This window comes from Lucilia cuprina, chromosome 4, assembly GCF_022045245.1.
Source record: "Lucilia cuprina isolate Lc7/37 chromosome 4, ASM2204524v1, whole genome shotgun sequence".
Taxonomy (NCBI): Eukaryota; Metazoa; Arthropoda; class Insecta; order Diptera; family Calliphoridae; genus Lucilia; species Lucilia cuprina.
This window is the reverse complement of record NC_060952.1, coordinates 15360255-15382923: the sequence shown is the minus strand read 5'-3', so window position 1 is coordinate 15382923 and position 22669 is coordinate 15360255. Positions and strand designations below refer to the sequence as shown.

At 28.0% G+C, this 22669-nt stretch overlaps 2 protein-coding genes across 7 annotated transcripts; one reads left to right on the top strand and one right to left on the bottom strand.

Annotated features, from left to right (window-relative positions):
* Window positions 1-265: 265 nt before the first annotated feature.
* On the bottom strand, window positions 266-13480 carry LOC111681588 (RNA-binding protein squid). Of its 5 annotated transcripts, none has more exons than XM_023443434.2 (7): window positions 13108-13474; window positions 9240-9280; window positions 8874-9148; window positions 8553-8787; window positions 6956-7072; window positions 691-813; window positions 266-373 (listed from the first exon to the last, which is right to left on the bottom strand). In XM_023443434.2, exons 1-7 carry the CDS (start codon window positions 13248-13250, stop codon window positions 303-305), a joined length of 1005 nt encoding a protein of 334 aa, XP_023299202.1. In that variant the 5' UTR covers window positions 13251-13474; the 3' UTR covers window positions 266-302. The 5 variants fall into 5 exon arrangements, with proteins under 5 accessions (XP_023299202.1, XP_023299203.1, XP_046805673.1 ...); XM_023443435.2 differs by having other exon boundaries at window positions 694-813; XM_046949717.1 differs by lacking the exon at window positions 6956-7072 and having other exon boundaries at window positions 694-813; window positions 13108-13480.
* Window positions 13481-15123: 1643 nt separating this feature from the next.
* On the top strand, window positions 15124-22091 carry LOC111681556 (ras GTPase-activating protein-binding protein 2). Of its 2 annotated transcripts, none has more exons than XM_046949715.1 (4): window positions 15124-15578; window positions 18696-20572; window positions 20712-20962; window positions 21056-22091. In XM_046949715.1, the coding sequence occupies exons 2-4, from the start codon at window positions 18784-18786 to the stop codon at window positions 21461-21463; spliced, it is 2448 nt and encodes an 815-aa protein (XP_046805671.1). In that variant the 5' UTR covers window positions 15124-15578; window positions 18696-18783; the 3' UTR covers window positions 21464-22091. The 2 variants fall into 2 exon arrangements, with proteins under 2 accessions (XP_046805671.1, XP_023299170.2); XM_023443402.2 differs by having other exon boundaries at window positions 15124-15886.
* The last annotated feature ends 578 nt before the right edge of the window (window positions 22092-22669 follow it).

Below are 22669 nucleotides of genomic sequence, written 5' to 3'. Positions count from 1 at the left end.
ATTAAAGGCAGTTTCTTTTTTTACAACAATATAGAAAATTATTATGAAAAAAACAAAAAATAACTTACCACAACAAACTAAATTATGTTATTGATAATTTGTATTTGAATTATGCTGTTTAATAGCATAATGCTCTTGTATTTTTTTGTTTTATTAAGAAAGACTTTCGGTTGCTTAGGTTGGTTTGTTTTTTTGTTTTGTGTTTTTTTTAGTATTAAAAATTACTTTTTAATTTCTTGTTGTTTATATTATTTAGTTTTTTTTCTTCTGGTTTATCTTTATTTAAATTAAGGAAGTTTTATTTAGTAAGGTTGATGTCTTGGCTGGCGTCCTGTCCCTCTTTGTTTGCCGGATTGATAACCGCCACCAGAACCTTTAATAGACAAGAATCACAAAGATAATTAAAAGACAATATTAACAATTTTGTTGAAAACATACATTTAACTAAAACAGATTTTTAAACTACTTTATTATAAATAAACTACAAAAATCCAACTACCAATTTTTTCTCGTTTTTTTGTTTTAAAACCAAAAGGATTTACATTTTCTTTTAAATATAGTTAAAAATTTTGACCGATTTTTTTAGTTTTATTATTAAAATGACAATTAAAAATTTTTTTTTGCTCAAAAATACCAATTGTTTTTCTTTATACAGTACAAATAGGAATTATTTGAAATAATTATACATACTACCTCCTTTGGGACCACCTCTGGGTCCACCAGCACCACGATTACCACCACCACCGCCTCCACCACTACCGTAACCACCACCGCTACCACCATAGCCATCATAACCTCCAGCATAGCCATAGTCTTTTGTTATTTTAGGACATTTGTGTGTGTTTTTTTATTTTGGTTTAGGCAAGTGAGTTTTGGTTTTTCATTTTATTCATTTGGTTTTTTATTTTGTAATTTAATTATTTTTATTTTAATTACGTTGGTATTTATTTTAAACATTTTATGTTTTTTATTTAGTTCGTTTTCATTGGTATTTTTTGTTAACACATTCATTTATGATTTTAATTAAAGAAAAATGTAAAAAAGCAAAAAGAAAACAAAATAACATAAGAAATTTGTATAAAATTACATTTAACTTCTACAAATATTTGCTACTTTACACTACATTTCTTTTTTTTTTTTTTTTAAAAAGTGTCATATTATAGGAGAAAATACGGTCAAAATTATGTTTTTTTATTGCTTATTGTAGATAGTAGTGGGAAAACAAAAATTGGTGAAATAGGAGACAGGTTTTTAAAACACACAATAATTTTTTTGGAGTTAAAAACTTTTCATTTGTTATTTTTTTTACCTTAAAAAAACACAACAATATTTTAGAGTTAAAATATTTCATTTGTTATTTTTCGATTTTAACATTTTACCTTTTGGCTTTTATCTTTTTTGTAAATTCGATTTATACGCGCTTTTTATTTGCATCATTTTCAGTTTATTTTCGTTAAATATGTCTTTTAATTAATTTGAAAAGTTAAACTATTCTAAGTATTTCAAAAATTATACCAGTCAATGGACATAATCAAATCTGCCTAAATTAAGATACATTTGTAAATTAGAGTTAAAAAACTTTAGTTTTGTTTTAAAACTTTATACATGTGATCTTGTGATGGGGTTTGAACTCTATGAATGGCTTAAATAATATCCACCTTAATAATACGGGTTCAATGCTCCACATTACACATTATAAAGTACAACAAAAGATAATGTAGAGACAATTGGACTTTCACTTCGATCGTAGTCATCGATAAACAAATATTTTTAAATCAACAGCAGCCACATAAGTTTATCATTAGGAAAGTTCGTTCCCACGACAATTAGATCTTCGTGGGAACGAACGATCTACTCAGCCTGTTGCTGTATTAACCGAAAGTTTTTTTTTCCAGGGAAGAACATCCAGTTACAGCCAATCTGTTACAACAACTTTTAAAGTTAATAACGCTTTAAAATTTCCAGTTTCAGCAACCTATTCCAACCGACGACCACTGAGAGGGTGTTCAGCATTTGACAAATGTGAATTAAATTTCTACAATTTGCTTTGCTAAACAATAACATTTTATTAATTGTGCACCAAAAATAATCCGCATGTTTGTTATATGTACTTTATTAGAATTATTGATAGTAGTTGCAAATAAAATATACAAGTTTTTATATTCAGTCAGTGAATTTGTACCCAAAAGTCATGCTATATAACTTCGATGAATTATTTTCTTTCTAGTATATTAGAAAACAACATTCACCTCTTATAAGCGATATGTCATAAACAAGAAGACAGTTAGTTGTCACTCTCTTAATATCTATTAAAAAACCAACGTTGTTGAAACAGAAAAAAATCCTTTGAAATTGTTATGAGGAAAACAAGTTAGGGAAAACACATTTTTAATAACGACGAAATAGCGCCTTCTTTACTAATAATTACATGAGAAACAAAAAAAATGTTTTTTTTAGGGTTTTTTCTTTTATTTGCTCTTTTTTTTTTTAATTACATATACACATGATGTCTAATATAAGGCATTTTTTCATAAGATAAAAAACAATTTATAATAATTTAAGCTGGTGGTGTTTTAACATATTTTTTTCTATCCTTTTCTTTTCTTATAAACAAAATATCATGGGAACTTTTGTTTATAGCGAAAAGAAAAAGTATAACACAAAATATATATTTATTATATAAGTTGGTTGTTGCTTGATTGATTTGGGGCGCAAAGCGGCGCTCATATATAATTTTTTGTTTAATATACTAAAAACATATTAGATATATAAAAAGAATGTTAATTTGAATTGGCTTAAATTTCTTTCTCATGTTTCTACAATGTATTTTTTGATTTTTTTTTTCTTTAGTTGACATTACAAAGTTTTTGTGATTTAATTTTTTACCTTATTTTCCACACAACAATTTCAGCGTTAAAAAACTTGAAAATTTGCAAACATTTTCATTCAAGGGAATTGAAATAACGTTAAAAAGTTTTTTCTTTTTTTGGAAAGTTATTTTAGTGTTTGTTTATTTTCATTTAGGTTGTTTCTTTTTTTTCTTTTGGAATTAAAGTTTGGCAAAAAATTTTTGTGTGTTTTAATGTCTCACCTCACCGCAGTTAAAGGGGGGATTGGATTTTTTGTTATATATGTATAATATTTTATATGTTTAAATGTTTTAATACAAGAAAATTTATTTTTTAAATTTATCATACGATTTTTTCAAGAAAAACAAAAACAAATTTACTATTTTAGTTTTAAGGACTTTTTTTCATTTTTAAGTATTGTTAGAGAAAAAAATAAAAAAAAAATTGAACAAAATACTAAAACTAATAAGTGGAATTTAAAAATTTATAAGAAAAAAATTATTAATTAAAAAATAGAATTCAAGACAAAAAAAAAAATTATGTTTAAACTACTACATAACAAAGTTATACTAAAAAATACGATTAAAAATTAATTACGGAAAAAAAATTATTAAAATTAACCACAAAAAAACCAGGTTAAAAAATTAAAGACTTAAGCAAAAAAAAGTTGAAAAACAAAACTTCAAAGGTTTTTTTAATTTCAAAAATAAAAATGGTGTGTGAGGCGAAACATTTGAAAATTCGGTATTACAATGTTTTTTTTAAGATTTTTAAAAGGTATATTTTAAAATAATAAAAAAAAAATAATTAAAAATATGTTTTTATATTTTTAAACTATATAAAAAAATTATTAATTAGGCAAATAATAAAGATTTAAAAACATAATGGTAAATATTTAAAAAATATTCTTAAAAGTAAAATTTATACTTTTATCAATATTTTGAAAATATTTAATATTAATTTTTAACTTTTATAACTTAAATTTATATAGAGATATATATTATATGAATGAAAAAAACATTGAGAAACATGCAAGTGGTTAATAAAAAAATATATATAAATGTATATATTATTATTGTTGTTTTTTTTATAAATATAAAATAAAATTGTTGTTGTATTACATAATTGGATAAATATATAAATTTTAATTTTATTTTTCTTTTTCAAAGGTTTATATTAATAATAAATTTTTTTTTTAAGACGGCTTTATATTTATACACCTACCACACGCATTACTCAAATTCCAGTGACAAACTTCAAAGAAATTAAAAAAATTAAAACTTTTTGAAAAAGTTTTTTGTTTTAATTTCTTTTTAAAACTTTGTTCAAGAACTTGGGAAGTGGTGTAGTAAGTGATTATTAGTAGTAGAAAATATGTTTTATAAGTAAAAAAAAAATTGTTTCAAATCTTGTTTAAAATTGTTTTATTAATTATAAATCATTAACCCGTTATTTGTTTACGTTTTATTTTCATTGCTTTAGTTTTAAAAATTGACGAAGTGTGTTTTCATAATGAAAAATAATTTAATTATAATAAACTTTAAACGCCGCATTTACGCGTAAAATTCTAACTGATGGTAAAAAAATAAGTAAAGTTATTTATTAAGCTGCTGATGGTGGACCAAAAACTAATTTGAATAATTATTGGAAAGAAAAAACAAGGAGTTTTAATTAATCGTTTATTTTATCATTCATTTTCTTTTAAATAACAAATTGTCCGAAGGCAAATAAAAGATTATCACCCCAAATATACGTTAACAATCAGACATTGGCTAACGTATAAAAGGGAAGTAAAAAAAATGTTTAATTTAGAGAAAAAACTTCCTTTGCTAACATTCCCACAGTTAGAAACACCTTAAACAAATGCATTTTTTTATAATTGGAATATCTGTCAAAACTTTCCCCACTTTTCTGTAACAATTATAAAAAATTGAGATCGAGTATTGATGGAAAAAAACGTATTGCACGTTATAATTAAAAAAGGGGAAAATAATTTCACTTTTTAAATACTAAAATGTTTAAAGGATTCTGCAACTGGAGAGTGTTAGTTATAAAAGCTAAAACATTCTAAATTATGAGTTATTTTACTCATTTGAATATTTTTAAGGCCAGAAAGAGGTAGAGAAGTAAATGAAACTCTTTCTCTTGTTGCTACAATGTCTTGCTTTGTTTCTAACCTTAAAACTATTGTGAGTTTGTTTGTTTGTATATAAAATGTTTGTAAATATATATATTATTGCATATTAAAAATATATGCACGTGTTTGTATCTTAGAATATCAAATTGTATTTCTCCATAAAATGTTATAAAAAATGTATAACAATTTATGGTTCTTTCTTTCATTCATTCATTCGACCACTCTCTTTTGTTTGAGTGGTGAACGAGTAGTATGTATATTTGTTTGTATGTCTATATATTATGTATATAATAAATATTTATAAAATAAATGTATATAATAAATATTTATAAAATAAATAACTATGTATTAGGGAGGAGGGGTGGGTGGTTTGGCCGGTTGATTTTTATTTTTTTAAGGAATAAAGAAAAAAAGTAAAAGTCTTAATTAAGGGTTAGTTGATGGGAATAAATAACAAAAACTTAAAGAGTTTGCCAAAATAAATAAATAAAGGCACATTGCATTGCATTTTAGTGTTTTATAAACATTTCTATATGATTATTCCATTTTAATTTGTATTTTTGTTGAGTATGTTGTAAACATTTAAAATAGAGAGAATGAAGAAAAATCAATCATTGTTTGTGTATCTATTATATAAAATGTTTTGGCACAATGAGGTATGAATGTGTTTTTAAATTATTTAAGGTCATTAAAAAATACCTGTATAAACATACATACATTCACTTCTTGAGCTCAGCTCGAAGATTTTAATACAAACATTTTTTAAACTAAATAGAATTGTTTTTCCACGGGAAAATAATTAATGTATGTATGTAATGTTTATTATATTAAATGACTACTGCTTGGAAGTTTTTGTTGTTCTTTTATGTTTTGGTATTTGTTCTAAGCTTTTACTTTTATATCTGATCTTTCCTTTCTTTTTCCTTTGTTCTGGCTTTTCTGGTTTCAAACAAATAGAACTTAATTTTGTTTGTTTGCATTTTGTTCCTACTACACAACTACAATTGTATGTTTGTATGTATATAAATAATGTTTAAACTCTCTCGCTCGCTCGTAGGCTTTTTATTATTTTCTAGAGGTGTTTGTTAATGTTAATTAATTAATAATGCAACTTATTTTTTAATCAACACACACACACTCACTCACACATGTTTAATAACACACACGCTTCGTCAGTTTTTTTTTTCATTTGTTGGTTAGTTATTTTAAATACTCTTGTTTTTAAACTTTTACTTAAGATATTTAATAAAAATGTATTTTTTAGCTTTACGTTAATGGTCGTTGTTGGTGATTTAGATTTCATTTTTTTTAAATTAATTTTAAGCAATATTGAAACAAATTTATTTTGTTTATTCTTCTTTCGTTTAACAAATTAAAAAGAAAAATATTTAGAAAAATATTATATTTTTTTATAGATGTATATTAAAATTTATCAATAATTATAATTATTATATTAAATATTGTTATTTAAAACAAAAAAACTTTAAGAATAGAAGAAAATATTAATCATGTCTAAAATTTGTTTTTGTTTTTCTTTTAAAATCAAACAAATAATAAAAAATATATAAGATTATATTAAGATGGTTTAAAAATACCTAAATCATATCAATATATCAATAAAAAATAACAGTAATCATCATGAGTCTATTGCCACAATTCTGAGTTTTTGTTCAATTTTATTGTACAAAAAGAACAAGTTGAAGTTGGTGGTGTTGTTTGTGTCTATTGTGTTGTTTTGCATGTTTTCTTTCATTTTTGTTTGTTTTGTTGTTAATTGTTTTTGTTTTTTTTTTGTTTGTTTTGTAAATATCTTTTAATATTCGCGGTTTCTTTATTAAAGAAACTTATTTGAATTGTTGTTGTTGATAATTACTGTTATTTTTGTGATAATTGGATGATGTGTTGTTATTGTAAAAACTAGAAGATGTTTGTGTAGGAGTACTATTATTATAATTATTTTGGTATTTACCGTAGCCATAATCGTAGCCATTGAAAAATCCACCACTGTAGTAATCACCATAACCGGCATCGTAACCATAACTACTATAGGGATATGCACCAGGACCAGACCATTGATGAGAATAACCTATAAAAATGTTTAAATTTTGTTGTTTTTTTTTAATTTTTTTCGATTTAGGCACAGTTTTTTAAAAGATTTTTTTTTTTTTTTTTGGAAATTTTATTAGAAACTTTTCTGTTTGAATTTATTGGAGATTTTTACTGCTTTTTTTCTAAATAAAAGACAAAATGTACGCAAAATTAAAAAGAGGAAAAAACTCCATAGGTTTAACAAGTGGTCCGATTCTGGTCATATTCTTTATTTTTAATTGCATATAAAGAGTTTTATGTGACTTTGGGAAAAATTTTTTACTTTTTTTTAATATCAGAAAGACCACTTTATTATATTAATAACAATAATTATTATAATAATACAACTATGGTTTCATATAAATAAATAAATTTAGGAAAGAAAAATAAGAAGATATTAAAATATCAAAAATATTATTTTATACTGGTTACAGGCATGTGAATATATATGTAACGTATCCATCGACACAACATATGTATTTAAGAGACAACAAACGATATTCTTTCAAGTTTTGCAAAACAATATAAAAGAAAATTACATGCTACACTTCTTTAAGATATCAATTAACTTACAAATATTTTTTATTTATTAAATCACATTTGGTTTCGTATTCGTAAGCGAATACAGGAAAGTTATAAGTATATAATAAAATATATAATTTAATGTGAGTGTCAAGGTGCTTGACATTACTAACTGATTAAATTTTTATGTAGATTTAAAACACACTAAATTTGTGAGAACTATAGGAAAACTAAAACCAATATAAACTGAACGATAATAGACTACATCCAGACTATAGTAAATTTACAAAACTAATTATTAAAGAAAAGATTATAATAAAAATATGTTTATTTGCAGATTTAAGTCTTGCATTATAAGAGATTGATTATAAACCTTTAAAATCAATCCACTAATGTAATTTGATTATTTGACATAAAATTATCGCATTATATAACAAATTACTATTCCTTTTGATGCACAGGCATTAACGCATGCTCGCATTCACACTTTTTTAAATTCGCATTCCCCAATGTCTCTGCGAATACTATCTTTTGCAAAATTAAAAAAAATAATGTAAACACTTTTGTCGAATGGAAATTACTATTCTCTATTATTCAATTTCGCATTTGCTTTTGGTAAACTGTCATTTGCAACAATCGATATTAGAGATCGATCCCTAAAAGGGTAATTTATTCTTTAAAAACAAGTCGTTCAAGAGATAAACAACAAATCACACAAATAAGGAAAAACTTTGATAAATTTTTTCATTATATATAAGAGTTATGCCTTGAACAACATTACACCATAAAAAGTTAATAATCAATAATTTACTTTAAATTAAGTAAAAGTATTGCATAATTTACGCCATTGAGATCTAAATAAATAATTACGAAAAGTTTCTACAAATGTTCCTACTCTTTACACAGATATCAGTTTTAATGAAAACACAATATATATATAAAAAAAAAAAACTCACCACCACGTCCGTAACCGCCACGACCACCACGTACACCACCGCGACCACCACGCATCATCATCATTTGATTTTCTGGTTTGGGGGTGGCACGTTTAACATCAACTTCCTTGCCGGAGATTTTTTGTTTGGGTGTTTTCAACAATTCAGTAACAACTTGTTCTGAATCGAAGGTAATGAAACAGAAACCTTTACGTTGGGACTTTTGCTTATCGAAAGGCATTTCAACATCGACAATCTAACAAAATAGAAATGAACACAAATAAACAAAATTATTAATAATAATTGTAAAATTTAATATGTTAAGTTTTTCTTAAAACTTACATTGCCGAATTGACTGAAGTAGGTTTTGATTTCATCATCACTGATTTCGGTGGTCAAGCCACCGACAAAGATTTTACCATGGCGGGCTTTAGCTTTCTTAGGATCAACTTTCTTGTTGTTGATAACATGTTCGCCAGCTTCATTAACTTTATCAATAGCATCAGTCTGTGTGAATACAATAAATGCAAAACCACGAGAACGTCCAGTTTGTGGATCTGTTTTAACATTGATGCTTTCAATTTCACCGAATTTGCTGAAATGTTCGCGCAATTCCTCTGTAAATTGTAAAATTCACAAATAATTAGTTTTGTTAAGTTTTCGTTAAATATGCATTTAAACATTTTAATTGTTGTTTTTGTTACTTACTTTCTGAGGTTTCCCAGCTTAAACCGCCAACAAATAATTTTCTGTAAAATTGTTTAATAGAAAAAATAGACAATTTAGTTAAGTTCAATAAAATATAGTTATTTAAATGTGTGATTTATATTTTCAAACACTTTTTTCAAAATTTAATTTTGAAATTTTACTTATTTAATTTATTATGAGTAAAATAGAAAGCGTTACGTTTTAACAACACGATTTTCACTTACAAATTTATATGGAATTTAAAAAAAAAAACAAATCACCAAATCTAATATCGAAAAAGAATTTTAAAACGAGTCAAAAAGAGAAATCAAACGACAATTATTTTATGTAGTATTTTTTTAAATAATATGCTAAATGTTCAATAGACAAATATATCTTACGTTAAATTTAAACAAATCTAGACAAATATCATAAATAAATAAGACTGGCCAAAAAATTTACATAACGAGAGAATAACGAGTATTTCAAAATGTTTAACACCGCTCTAGAAAACTGTTCGTTTGGTTGTTAATCAAATCAAGTAAATTTGAACGTTAACTTTTAGATTTAATTTCGTTTCGTTTCAAAAAATTGCAAACAAATATACAACAATTATTTTATTTTTATTATTATTAACAATTAAATATTATCGTTAAAATGACAACAACGTTAAGTAGTGTTTTAATCCAATTCAAAATTTCATTCATACGCAATAGGATAAACTAGAAATTTTTGTGTGTATTTTTTTATTTATGCTTTACTATGATAAATACCATCATCATCTCATTGGAGGGCAGTGTCGTTGATGTCTGGAGCACAAATCACAGTTGTCCACAAAATACATCGTCTCTTGTGTCGCTGAACACCTGCTGTACAGCACAATTCTTTCATTCATTCATTCAATCAATCAATCGTTTCTGGTCAACAAAGCAGCTGTTTTGTGGCATGAAGAGTTGCGTTTTGTATTATTAGTATGTTTCCACTTAGAAGCTACAATGGTTTGGTATGGTTATGGCTTATAGTACCTGCCGGAGAGGAACAAGATTAGTTCACTCAAACACAACAGGAAAATCAATGATATATAGAATATGGATTATTTTTATTTTGTTTTTGTTGGTTATTACATGTGTGTTATTTGCATCCATTATTATTTTTTTCATTATGTACATAATATTAAAAAAAAAAAAACTTTCTTTACTAATCTCAAAAATAAGAATATTTGCGCCACCACTTTTCTGAGAACTTATTAATCCATATACATATGTATGTAAATAATACATACAATGTAAAAATTTATATAATTGATTATATTTTGTTTTTTGTACTTTCTTCTTTTTGATTTGACGATTGAAGTTAATTAAATTATTAATTTATGTTATTTTCTTAATACTAAACTCAATGATTGGAATCTACGTTAATATTGTATTTTATTGCACTAGAATAAGCTGCATACACATGTACATATGTATGTTTTTATTCTTGTTAAGATAATAATTAAGAAAAACTAAAAAGGCGTTTTATATTTTTGGAAAAATATATTCTTTATTTATGTAAAAATTTGTGTACGTTAACAATTATTTTTTTAATTTTAATTTAAAAACTACAAATAACACAATCACAATAAGTAATGCTTAAACCGTAATGTATAAAAGTTATTGAAAATCCAATCATTGAGATATATTTGTTGTTTAATCAATAAATTTTTTAATTTATATAAAATTATAATTAAATAAAAGAATTAACCACAAAATAAATAAAACTAAATACTAATAAAACACAAAGTATCCTTAGTAATTTGGTATTTCTAGAAATCTACTATCACTTGAAAATCATACAAACTATTTTTAAAACAATAACCTACGCCGTTTAAACTATTAAGATGGCCTTAGTATTTCTAAATAAAGTTTCTGTTGAATTAAAAAGTGCTTATAGACCACTACTTTTTACAAGGGTTTTTGTAATCTATTTAATACTCTATTGACTTGATCTCTAGAACAACTAATAACATAAATAGACTTTATGGTGGACTCGCCAACTTAAATGGAACGTTCTAATCGATTTCATTTGACAAAATTTACATTGTTGTCCATAGGATAAAATTGGATACACTTCCCAGCAGTTCGACAAAGAGTCAATGCATACGAAAAAGACAGTAATTTCCACTAATAGTTACCCACCAGGATGATCGTAATTCGTATGTTTTGGGTCATTTGTCACGAATGTACACTTTGTAATCGAGAATGAAGACAGTCGTCACTTTAGTATCCCCTTTGTAAGCGGGAGCTGAGACAGTCGTCTCTTTACTGTCCTCAAGTAACCAAGAGATTATACTCTTAAAAGTTGGTTTTTTGTTGTACATCCGAAAGTAGTTATTTTACCCATCTTTTGGAGAAATGATTATTACTTTCTACTAATATTCCACTATCTGGTTGACTCAAATTTATAACATTTGGGTCAATCGTCACATTATTGTCCCATAGTATTCTGGAGAGTAGACACTTGAAATTTTAAAATTTTAGTTCCATTAATATCTTACCATCTGGTTGAGTCTAATTCGTATGTTTTTAATCTTTCGTCACGAATGTACACTTTGTAATCGAGAATGAAGACAGTCGTCACTTTAGTGCCCCTTTGTAAGCGAGAGCGGAGGCAATCGTCTCTTTACTGTCTCTTTGTAGGGTTAAGAGTGACGATTGACTTCTTCGTAGGACAAGCCCATGTTAAAATGGTCGGTCACCTGGGTAGTCAGGTGGCTAGGGGCCACCACAATTGGTAGGTTAAGTGGTAAGTTCGGGACTGTCCCGTCGAACTGCTGGGTTCAGCCCATACATACATACATACATACATATGTACATATGTACATGAATGTACACATGTACATACTTGATACTAAAATATTATTATTGTCCAACACATGTTAATTAAAAAAAACATCCAGCTTCTAATTTCTTCCAAATCTTTATGATTATAAATATTTAACATTCAAAATAATTCTTAAAGATCTTCTGCAGGAAATCTAAACAAATTATTTTTGCCAAAGTTTTATTAAATGTAAATGACAAAAAAAAAACTTAAACAGACTCCTTTTTTACAAAAAAAAAGTAAACAATAGTTTTTTTCAATGATCATTTTAGGTATACATACAAACATATACCACGCACACACACACTCATAAAAATATAAACAGCGACCGGTATATATACAAACGAAAGATATACACAAAACAAAAGTAATGATGACAAATAAAGAAGAAAAAAATGCGAACCGCCATTTTGATAAAATGACGAGGCAAACGAAAATTTGAAAGATAGAAAAAAACTAGCAGAACCAGAAGAAAAAAACTAAAGAGAAAACAAATAAAAAAGAAAATTTGCAAAACAAGGCATAATCAAAACTTAAGCATGCGTTTTCTATGAAAAAAATACTTAACCTCACATTTAAATAAACATGTTATTTAAAACATTTTATAATTGCTATTGCTTGAAAATTTGCTATTGCAAAAAAGTAAGAAATATCCGAGTACTATTTAAAAAACAAATTTAAAGTAATATTTTAAAACTTAAAATACATCACAATTTGTTTGATTTATTCAAGTACAGTTGTACACACACGCGCAAATAAATGAGGGGGAACAAACATAAGACCACAGCCAATACAATATATTTTATAAAAAGAAAAACACAAAAAAATACCAAAGTAGAGAAATAATCCTCGATTCTTTTTAATTCCATATTTCTGGGTGGCATGTGTATACAATTTTTTTTTTTCTTATCGAAGTATCTCAACGTCGTACTACAGTTTTTTTCTATTTACGTAACAAAATTTTTTTAATGAATTTTGTTTAAATTTAAGAAAAACGCAATTAAATATTAGAAAATTGTTTAAATACCTGTCATCGTCGCGTGCATTTGTATCGTTGGCATTTCCATTGGTGTTACCGGCAGTTCCACCATTTTCTTTTTCATTAGCGCTGACGTCTTGTGAGAAATCTTCACCATTCATTTCACAATCTTGATTCTTGTTATCGGCCATTATGTATGGGATTTGTGTTTATTTATATTAATATAAATTTCAATATTTTTTAATATTTCTAAATTTCACTTGTGTTTTTTGTGTATTACTAATTAAAACTACACAATTTTTAATTTTTTTCTTTATTTTTTTGTTCTGCGACGACACGAGCGGTTAAGCTGATGACTTGTAGTACATTACCGGAAAAGAAGACAGAAGTTGACGATGGTTCACTAGCTATTCGTGAAATCTTCTTTTTACTACGCTGAATACAATCACGTGCTGAATTTCGTATTTACTAGTGTATTTCTATAGTTGTCTCTTTTTGTTAAGCTGTAAATAGTGTTGCCATATTGTATGTTTCTTGCGTTTTAATTTATTTATTTATTTATTTAAATAATATATAAACATTTTAATACAAAAATATATTGATTATGAAATAAAAAAGTTTCATATTTATTTTTAACTAAAAAAATATTTAAATATTGTTCTAAGTCAAATGGTATTCGTGTTTGTAAACATGCTTGCTAGTTGGTTGTACAAAAACCAATTAATTTGAATTTATACAAAAATATTGAATTTTTGTCAAAACGTTTGTATATTCTTTGATGTTGGTACATACCTTGTTAAGTATGCCATGATCATAGCGCTTTCCTGTAGCATGAGAATTAATTATTTCTTAATATAGTTCTCTCCTTTTGTTATGACAACAAATAGTCATTGGCCTGAAAAAGACAGAAGTAATGCAAATAAACATAATTTTACTATGCTGAATTTCATATTTACGAGAGGTTTTCTATAGTTGTCTCTTTTTGTTTTGCTTCTACAAAATAGTGTTGCCACATGTTGTATTTTTTAAGCTAAACAATTTAATAAAAACAGTAGAATGTTGTACAAAATATTATATTTTAAGATTTTCATAAAAAATCAATTATTGGACGGGAATAATATTTGTATTAATCTTCAGTAAACAAAATGGTCCTCATTTAAACAAAATGGTCAATTTAAATTAAAACTATACTAATGAAGATACAAAACATAATGAAACTTCAAAAATTAAGAGTCAAATGTTTTTTTTTTTTAATTCAAAACGATTAGAGTTTTTAGTTTCTTATATACATATACACTCAATTATACCTCTAGCAAAATCTGATTTATCTTTTTTTCTTATAAAAATGCAAAAAACATATTTTTCAAGTATGTGGTTGAGATGTTATATTACCTACCTATAAAAACCAAATTTTTTTACTTATGAAACTGTAACCCGTCCAATAAATTTTCTTAATTAAATAAAGTTTTTTTTTCAAATTGTTCTTAATTTTAAAAATCGTTTAACAAAATATAATATGTGAACGAAAAAAAAACCGAAGATATAACCTCTAGCCTTTTGTGAATTAGAAATACAATTGAAAAATATGTTTGATTTCTTACTATCTTTTTGTTTCAGAAGGATCTAATTTTCCATTTGAAAACAACAATTTTCAAATTTACTTTCAAAAGCTATGCATGAAATTTAAATATGTTTTCAAATACAGATTAACATAATTTCAAAGGTTTTTGCTTATTATTTTATACAAAAAATTAATTTTTACCAAACCACTAAAATACATGGCAGCAGTTTAAATATATGTAATTTTTTACCGTTATTTTTTGTTAATATTTAAATCAAAATTAGTAGGCTTTTTACAAAACTTACCTATTATTGCTTTTACAACATCTATTCAACAATTATTGTTTTATATTTCTCTCACTTTAACTTGATAGTGGCATCATTTAAGAAAATCGTTATTCAGCCATTTTTATCACAATAGTAGAAAAGAGAGCAGCAACATGTTAATGAAAAAGCCAACTATACAGTGAAAACGCATATTTCGAAGAGGGAAAAAAAACACGATACAAATCAAAACAGTTGGAAAAGAACAAAAAGAGGTTCACACTTGTTCAATTTCAATGCTATAAACTGCAATTATTTTTTCGCATATACCAATTTAACAAAAAAAAAAAACACACTGCACTGAAGTAACTTCATAAAATTGTAGAAAAAATACAAAAGAACAACAAAAATAACTGTGATTTCAAAAAAAATATTTTGTGTTGATTATAAAAACGCAATTTTTTTAAAGAAAAACTAAAACATTAATATTATAATTTTTTTGCCATACACAACTACAAAGAAAGAAACAGAAGAAAAACGCAACTTTTGCAAATATTTTTAGAAGAAGAAGAAAGAAGAAGAAAAAACAGCAGACGACGAATTCATACGACAAAAAGCGACGACAGACAACACAAGCAACTACTACACATAGCACGAGACGCAGAGAAGTGAAGGGGAATAAAATATATAAAGAAGTAACGCCAAAAATATAAAAAAGTATAATTATTTTAAACAAAATTAAATTAAAATTCGTTTGAAGTAGTTAACGAAAATAATAGAAAAATAGTTTAGAAATTTATTACAAAGAAGAGATTGTGGTAATTTACATTAAGTGTGCTAAAGAAGTAAGAGAGGAGTAGTAGTGTGAAGGAGAAACTACAGAATTAAATAAATCCTTCAAAAGTCTACAGAGAAAATATAAAATTAGCCACAGCCTTAGTGTTCTTTCCTCAAATATTCATCTAAAAGCAATAATATCCAGTGCTTTATTTAACAAAAAACGGTAAGCAAAAATGTTTTATTCTCTTTTTTCTTTATTGAGTTATTCTTTTGGCAAACCTTTCTCGTTTTATATAAAACAAAATCCAAAAAAAAGAAAAACATGCGGTTATATTGTTTATTCTCTTTGTTCTAATAGTGTTATTTATTATACCTAGTTTCGTCCTAAAATTTTGTTATAATTTTTAAATAAAGTTAAAAATTGTAAAATTTGTATATGCAAATTTCTTCCGGCTTAACATAACCTCAAATTTTTGCATTGAATTTGTTAACAAAAATGTTGCCGAAAAAACGTATTTGTACCTCTTTTATTCCCTTTTATTCTATTTTTCTATATTAGATTTTTCTTTGATCTTATATTAAACAGAAACAGAAAAAAGCACGCACTTTTTAGGAGCCATAATTTTTTCATTTTGTTTTTTCTTCGTTTGCTATTTTTGTACGAGTGGTTGCATACATATGTTTGCATGTGTGTGTTGCTGTATAAATTTGTTTCTTTCATTTTCTTTTGCTTCTTAGTTATTCAGCATAGAAGGAAAAAAGGAAATTTTTACTAAATATTACAAATGTGTTTCATTGTAAATTTAATAAAATAAATAATAATAATAAATAAAATAGTATTTATTTTTTTTTTTCAAAAATTTGTTGAACTGTTTTACTTGTAATTGTGAAATTTGTTTATATACAGTGATTAAAAAAAGTATGCTACACAATTTCATGTTAGATGAGGTACACATCGATATATTACGAAGATAACGATACCTTTTTAAAAATAAATTAAAATAAAACAATTGACCCTGGTTATCAATATAAATTACATCAATTGAAATGTGTTTCAGAAAACTATCCACTGATACCCATATCGACCATATTAAATAATAATCACTTGAGATTAACATATAATTAAATCTTGGGCAAACTTTTTCTCTTCGAATAACAATATTTGTTTCTTATGATTTCCGAAACCCCCTTTAAAGTAGATTATACACTAGTGGGGTACGTAATGATTTCTACTCGGTTTTTAATCCATTTGTGGCGAGTTCTAAAGCTGTTCGACTTAAAAACGACAACCATGCTAAAAATCGCATAAACGTTTTCTATTCGGTATACTCAATCATTTATTGAGTTACTCAGAGCTATAATATCATACAAATTATGTAAAATACCTATATGTAATTATCTGAATGAGAGAACGCTCATCCATTTCTAAACAATTTCAGACATAACTAAACTGATATACTTTTTAAAACCTATACCAATATAGTGGGGAGGGTATTATTTGTTAGTGTAGGTTTATTAGACTAATTTTCCTAATCTATTAAGACATACGTGTCCGTCTGTCTGGGCGCTAAATAGAAGTGTCCAAAAAAATCACTTTCGGCATAATTCAAAATAACCAATCTAGTTGACATTTTAGTAAATATGCATATCATTTTGATCTCCTTTAGTTTTTGAGATATAGGTCTTTAAAGTTTTCATACACATAAAAGTCTTAAGCCTGGAAGTTAAGAAAAATTAAAATAAAATTTCAGTTAAATGATTGTATCACTGAAAATCAATTATAGCAAATATGTATGTCTGCGGATATAGTATGTGCGTGAGTTTCTCATCATATAGGTACTTCTTTACTAAAAGTTTTACTTAAATTAAAAAATGTTTAAACTTTAAAGAATAGAGCCCTCTTAATATTGCTTAAATCATATGAAATAAACATACATATTAAACATATTTATGCTTTATTGTCTTATGTCGCTTATGATACATAGTTATGGATGTACGTTTTCACTAATAATCTCACTATAAGTTTCATATTTCAAAAAAAAGCAATAAAATATGCCATTTGCTTTACTATGTCCAGTTTAGTTCAATCACAGTTGTTATTGTTAAGAAACACATGTAATGAACAACAGAATACCTGGTTTAATGTCAAAGGATTACACACATTTAAGAGCAGATGTTGTCATCGTTTTCTTTAAGTAATAAAACGATTAGCATAAGACTATTCAAGAAGACTATAAACAGGATTCTTTACTTGGAAATGTATCTGATTTGTAATGTTTATGTTGTGTCTGGAAAAATTTAACTTGATGAATAATTATTTCTATGCCCACATTTCTATCTTAAATTTGATCATTATTCGTTTTTGTAATTTTAGAAGAATTTACAATATCTACAGCAAAGCATTTGACGTCTTACTTCTTTCTGTGTATTGTACGTCTATTGCATTATTGAGAAGTGGATATGTTCGTAAGTTGCACTTTTCCGTATTTTATTTTTCAATAATTCGAAAAATTCTAAGTAGCTGAATCAAAATTTCTAGTTGCAAAAAATGACAGGGATTGTTTGTGTAGTTTGCTTTTGCATATCATAAGTTGTGTTGCATTGTTTATGCCCACAACCTTAACCCCTGACAAGTTAGTCTTTATGCATACATATATATGTATATAGTCTATTGTTTAGAGTAGGTATGATTTTTGTTTCGAAACTTGTTTAATGAAGCTTTGTTATTGTTCAAATTGCAGTGATGTTTATGATGACGCATTAAACATAAAATTTTTCTATAGTGTATTTACATGATTGAATTACATTTTAAGTATGTCACAGCAAAATTGTTGTTTCTTTGTATACATGCAACATACTTATATCAAATTTTATTGCAAGGAATGGGTTTAAATGAACTTTTAAAAACTGTATGAGTATTTTTAAAATATAATTTTTTTAATCAAACTTAGGTAGGCTCCTTATAAATCCAATTTATTATATACATTATTTCAAGTCTAATATAACTGAACAAAAAAAATTTCACACTACAGCAGGACAAAAGAGAAAACATCCCAACTGGCTCCATACAATCAAAACGTCAACACGAAATCTCTAGATAACGAGCAAGTAGAAAACGAAATGGTAATGGATGCAACTCAACCCCAACAACCATCGCCACAGTCGGTTGGACGTGAATTTGTCCGCCAATACTATACTTTACTGAACAAGGCTCCTAATCACTTGCATCGTTTCTATAATAATAACTCCTCGTTCATACATGGTGAATCGACTCTTGTCGTGGGCCAAAAGAATATTCACAATCGTATTCAACAATTGAACTTCCACGATTGTCATGCAAAAATCAGTCAAGTAGACGCTCAGGCAACATTGGGCAATGGCGTTGTTGTTCAAGTTACCGGAGAGTTGTCAAATGACGGACAACCTATGCGTCGTTTTACTCAAACCTTTGTGTTGGCTGCACAGTCGCCAAAGAAGTACTACGTGCATAACGATATCTTCCGTTATCAAGATTTGTACTCGGATGAAGAAGTCGACGGTGAGCCACGCTCTGAGAATGACGAGGATCATGAACAACAACAGGTGCCACAACCATTACTAAGTGGCGGTCATGCAGTAGTAGCTTCGCCAGCCACAGTTGTTGTACAGGCCAATGAACAGCAAGCTCCTGTTGTAGGTGCGGTCAACGAGCCGCAAGTATTGGCTAATCCGGTAGTAGCTGGGTCGACCGCCGCTGCAGGTGTATTGAATCAACAGGCTCAAACTGTTTACTATCCAATGCCAGCAGCTGGAGGACGTCCTATGGCAGTTTTACCACCACCTCCGGGTGCTGCTCCTGTCCCTATGGCTGCAAATTTCGCTAATGCTGGTACAGGAGTCGCTCCGCAAGCGGTCCCAGCCGCTGGGGTTACTCAACTCAACGGAGTTGTCGCTCATGAAGAACTTATTACCAACATACAACAACCAACTGTTGCTCAACAACCACAACTGGCCGCTGCCAATCAAACTCCTTCACCGGTTTTAACACCAGCTGCGGGAACTGTTTCGGTTGGTAACGCTACTGTTCTTGGTGCTCAGACTCCTTCTGGAGTTGCCAGTGTTCCCGTGGCTGTATCGGCCTCTGCAGCAACTGGTCTGCCCCAAAATCCTGCATCAGCGATACCAAATTATCAACAATCCCCTCTTATTCCAACACATATCCTTCAACAACCTCAACAACAACAGCAGCAACAACAACCACAACAACAATTACCGAATACACCTTCCCAAATACAACAGCAGCAACAGACTCTTCTCCAACAATCGCAAACACCACTAAGCGCCGGCACAAACATTACCGATGTTGAAGAAACCACAATCAACATGTCGTCAAATGCTCCTTCCTCGGTAACAGAACAACAACAGCAGCAACAACCAACCCGCCCTAACACAGCCGCTAATGTTGTCGCCAGTGGTCAAACAGTCACTTCCTCAGCTTCAACCGTTCTTGAAGCAACTCCTGCTCCCGTTGTTGAAGATTTCAAGACAATCAATGAACAGCAACAACAAGAGAAATATGAAGCTGCAAAGCAACAACAGCAACAGCAGAAAACATATGCCAATCTATTTAAGTCATCTTCACCCAATAGCTTTGTAAAAGCTGCCATGCAACAACAGCAGCAATTACAACAACAACATCAGCAACAACAACAACAGCAGAATGTCAGTAGTATGTACCAACAGACCAATTCTTCGAATATTTCATCATCAAATACTTACTCACAATCGGCCAGTTCAACCAGCTCTTCTATGCCAGTCTATGGTAATCGTAATAACGAGAACAACTCAACAATGCGTCAGGATAACAATAATAGTCAAGGTAGTGGTGGTCCTTTGCCTCAGCGTTCAAATGCTAAAGGTTTCAATAAAGGTAAGAGTGGTGGACTTTTTGTTATTGAACATTTTCCAAGCTTTTATTTAATTTGCTATGTGAGCCTGTTTTTCAGTTTTTTTTAATTAAAATCAACGTAAAGCGTGCAATATATTTAATTTAGAAAAATTTATTATAGATTTTGAACAACGCCGCACCAGTAATACCCAACAATTTGGAGACAGTCAACAGTTGTTTTTGGGTAACATCCCACATCATGCATCAGAGGAGGAACTTAAAGCTCTGTTTAGCCGTTTCGGTCAAGTAGTCGATTTAAGGATTCTATCGAAAGGCAGTGGCAAGTTACCACCTGGAGCCAGAAACCCCTTAAATTACGGTTTTATTACCTACAACGATGCTGAGGCCGTACAAAATTGTTTGGCTAACTGTGTAAGTATGAAAAAAATGCACAATGTGTTTAGTCAACTAAATTATTATGATTTTTAAAACTAACCACATTTGTTTATTTTTTCTTATTTGTAGCCTCTGTACTTCCCCGACTCTGCCGATGGACAAAAATTGAATGTTGAAGAAAAGAAACCAAGAACTCGTCCCAACGATATGCCACCACGTCAAAGTATGGGCGGCAGTGGCATGAACAACATGAATAATAACCAACGTAACATGAGTGGTGGACCACCATCGCGATCATTATCAAACTCTGGCAGTGGAAGTATGATGCGTGGTAATAGTGTGGGTAATAACACCAACAGTATGTCACGTGGTGGTTCTAGTAGTGGTGGTTCCGGTGGTCCTCCACGTATGGGTGGTGCTTTTAATCGTAACGATAATCGGCCCTCTAATGGTGGTGGCAGCGGCGGTGGTTCTCAAATGCGCGGTGGAAATAATAACTCACAATCACAGGGTAACAGTTACGGCGTACGACGCTAACCATTAATATTCTTCTATCATCCACAAACACCTCCAGCACCACAACCAACATTACCACCACCACCTACACAGCAGCAACAACAAGCAGTAACGGCGGCAACAGCAACAACAAATGTAGTAGCTCGTCCAGCGCTGAATTGTTATGCTAACACTACAACAGTTGTAGCTACCGCAACTCCTCAATAAAAGAAAAAACAAAAGCAAAACACTCAAATTTGGAAACACTCTCAAAAACGAAACGAAAAAAACAAAGCAACAACAGCTGAAAAAGTTACAGCAGAGTAATTAAATGTAATCTTTATAAGATGTTTCATGCCCGCGTAAGCTCCCATTTTAGCGTTCCTTTTTATTTAAATATGTTTTTATTTACATTTATTTGTACTTTTAGTGATTTTTTTACAATATTTTTGATAAATTTTGTAAAACAAAGTATTTTATTTTTCTTTATGTGTATTTTTTTTTTTATTATTATTTTTTGCCTAAGCTGCCTTTTTATGTAAAAAGCTGTGGCTGGAAAGCTGTTGTGAAAATATTCAAAATTAAAAACAATCTTGTGGTTTTTCAATTTGAAAAAGAAAGAAACGTTTTTATAGTATTTATTTTTAACAAATTTTTATAACAAATAAAATTAAAATCCCAAAAAAATATATATATAAATGTGTATAAACAAATTATAGATGTATTGAGTTATTTTTAACACAAATTGAAAAATTGCAAGTTTGTGGTTTTAAGTAGAAGAGAGGAGCTTTTGAAGCTGTCATTTTCTTTTCATTCATTCCGCCATTTATACATTTTTATACTCTACCGTTGATTTTTTTTTTATTTAATTTTTTGGCGAGGAATCCTGGTAAAAATTTTTATTTGAGAAAAAAAAAAGAAAAGATTTTTAATTTTTTAATGTTTCTAAATTATTGTTGAACTAATTTTATTTTTAACAAGTTTTCTATATCATTATATTTTTGTAAATTTTTTTTATTTTGTTTTCACATTTCCATACCAAACAAGACTAAAAGCTTTTTAAAGCTGTTATTAAAACAAACAAAAATATATAAACAAATAAGATACACACGGCGGCGCCTTAAACATAAATTAAAAAAAATAAAATAACACAAAACATAATATTTCTCTTCTCTCTATCACCTCTTTATATATCTCTCTCTAGTTTTCATTTTAAGCTCTCATTTTCATGCTTTTTTTTATGAAACA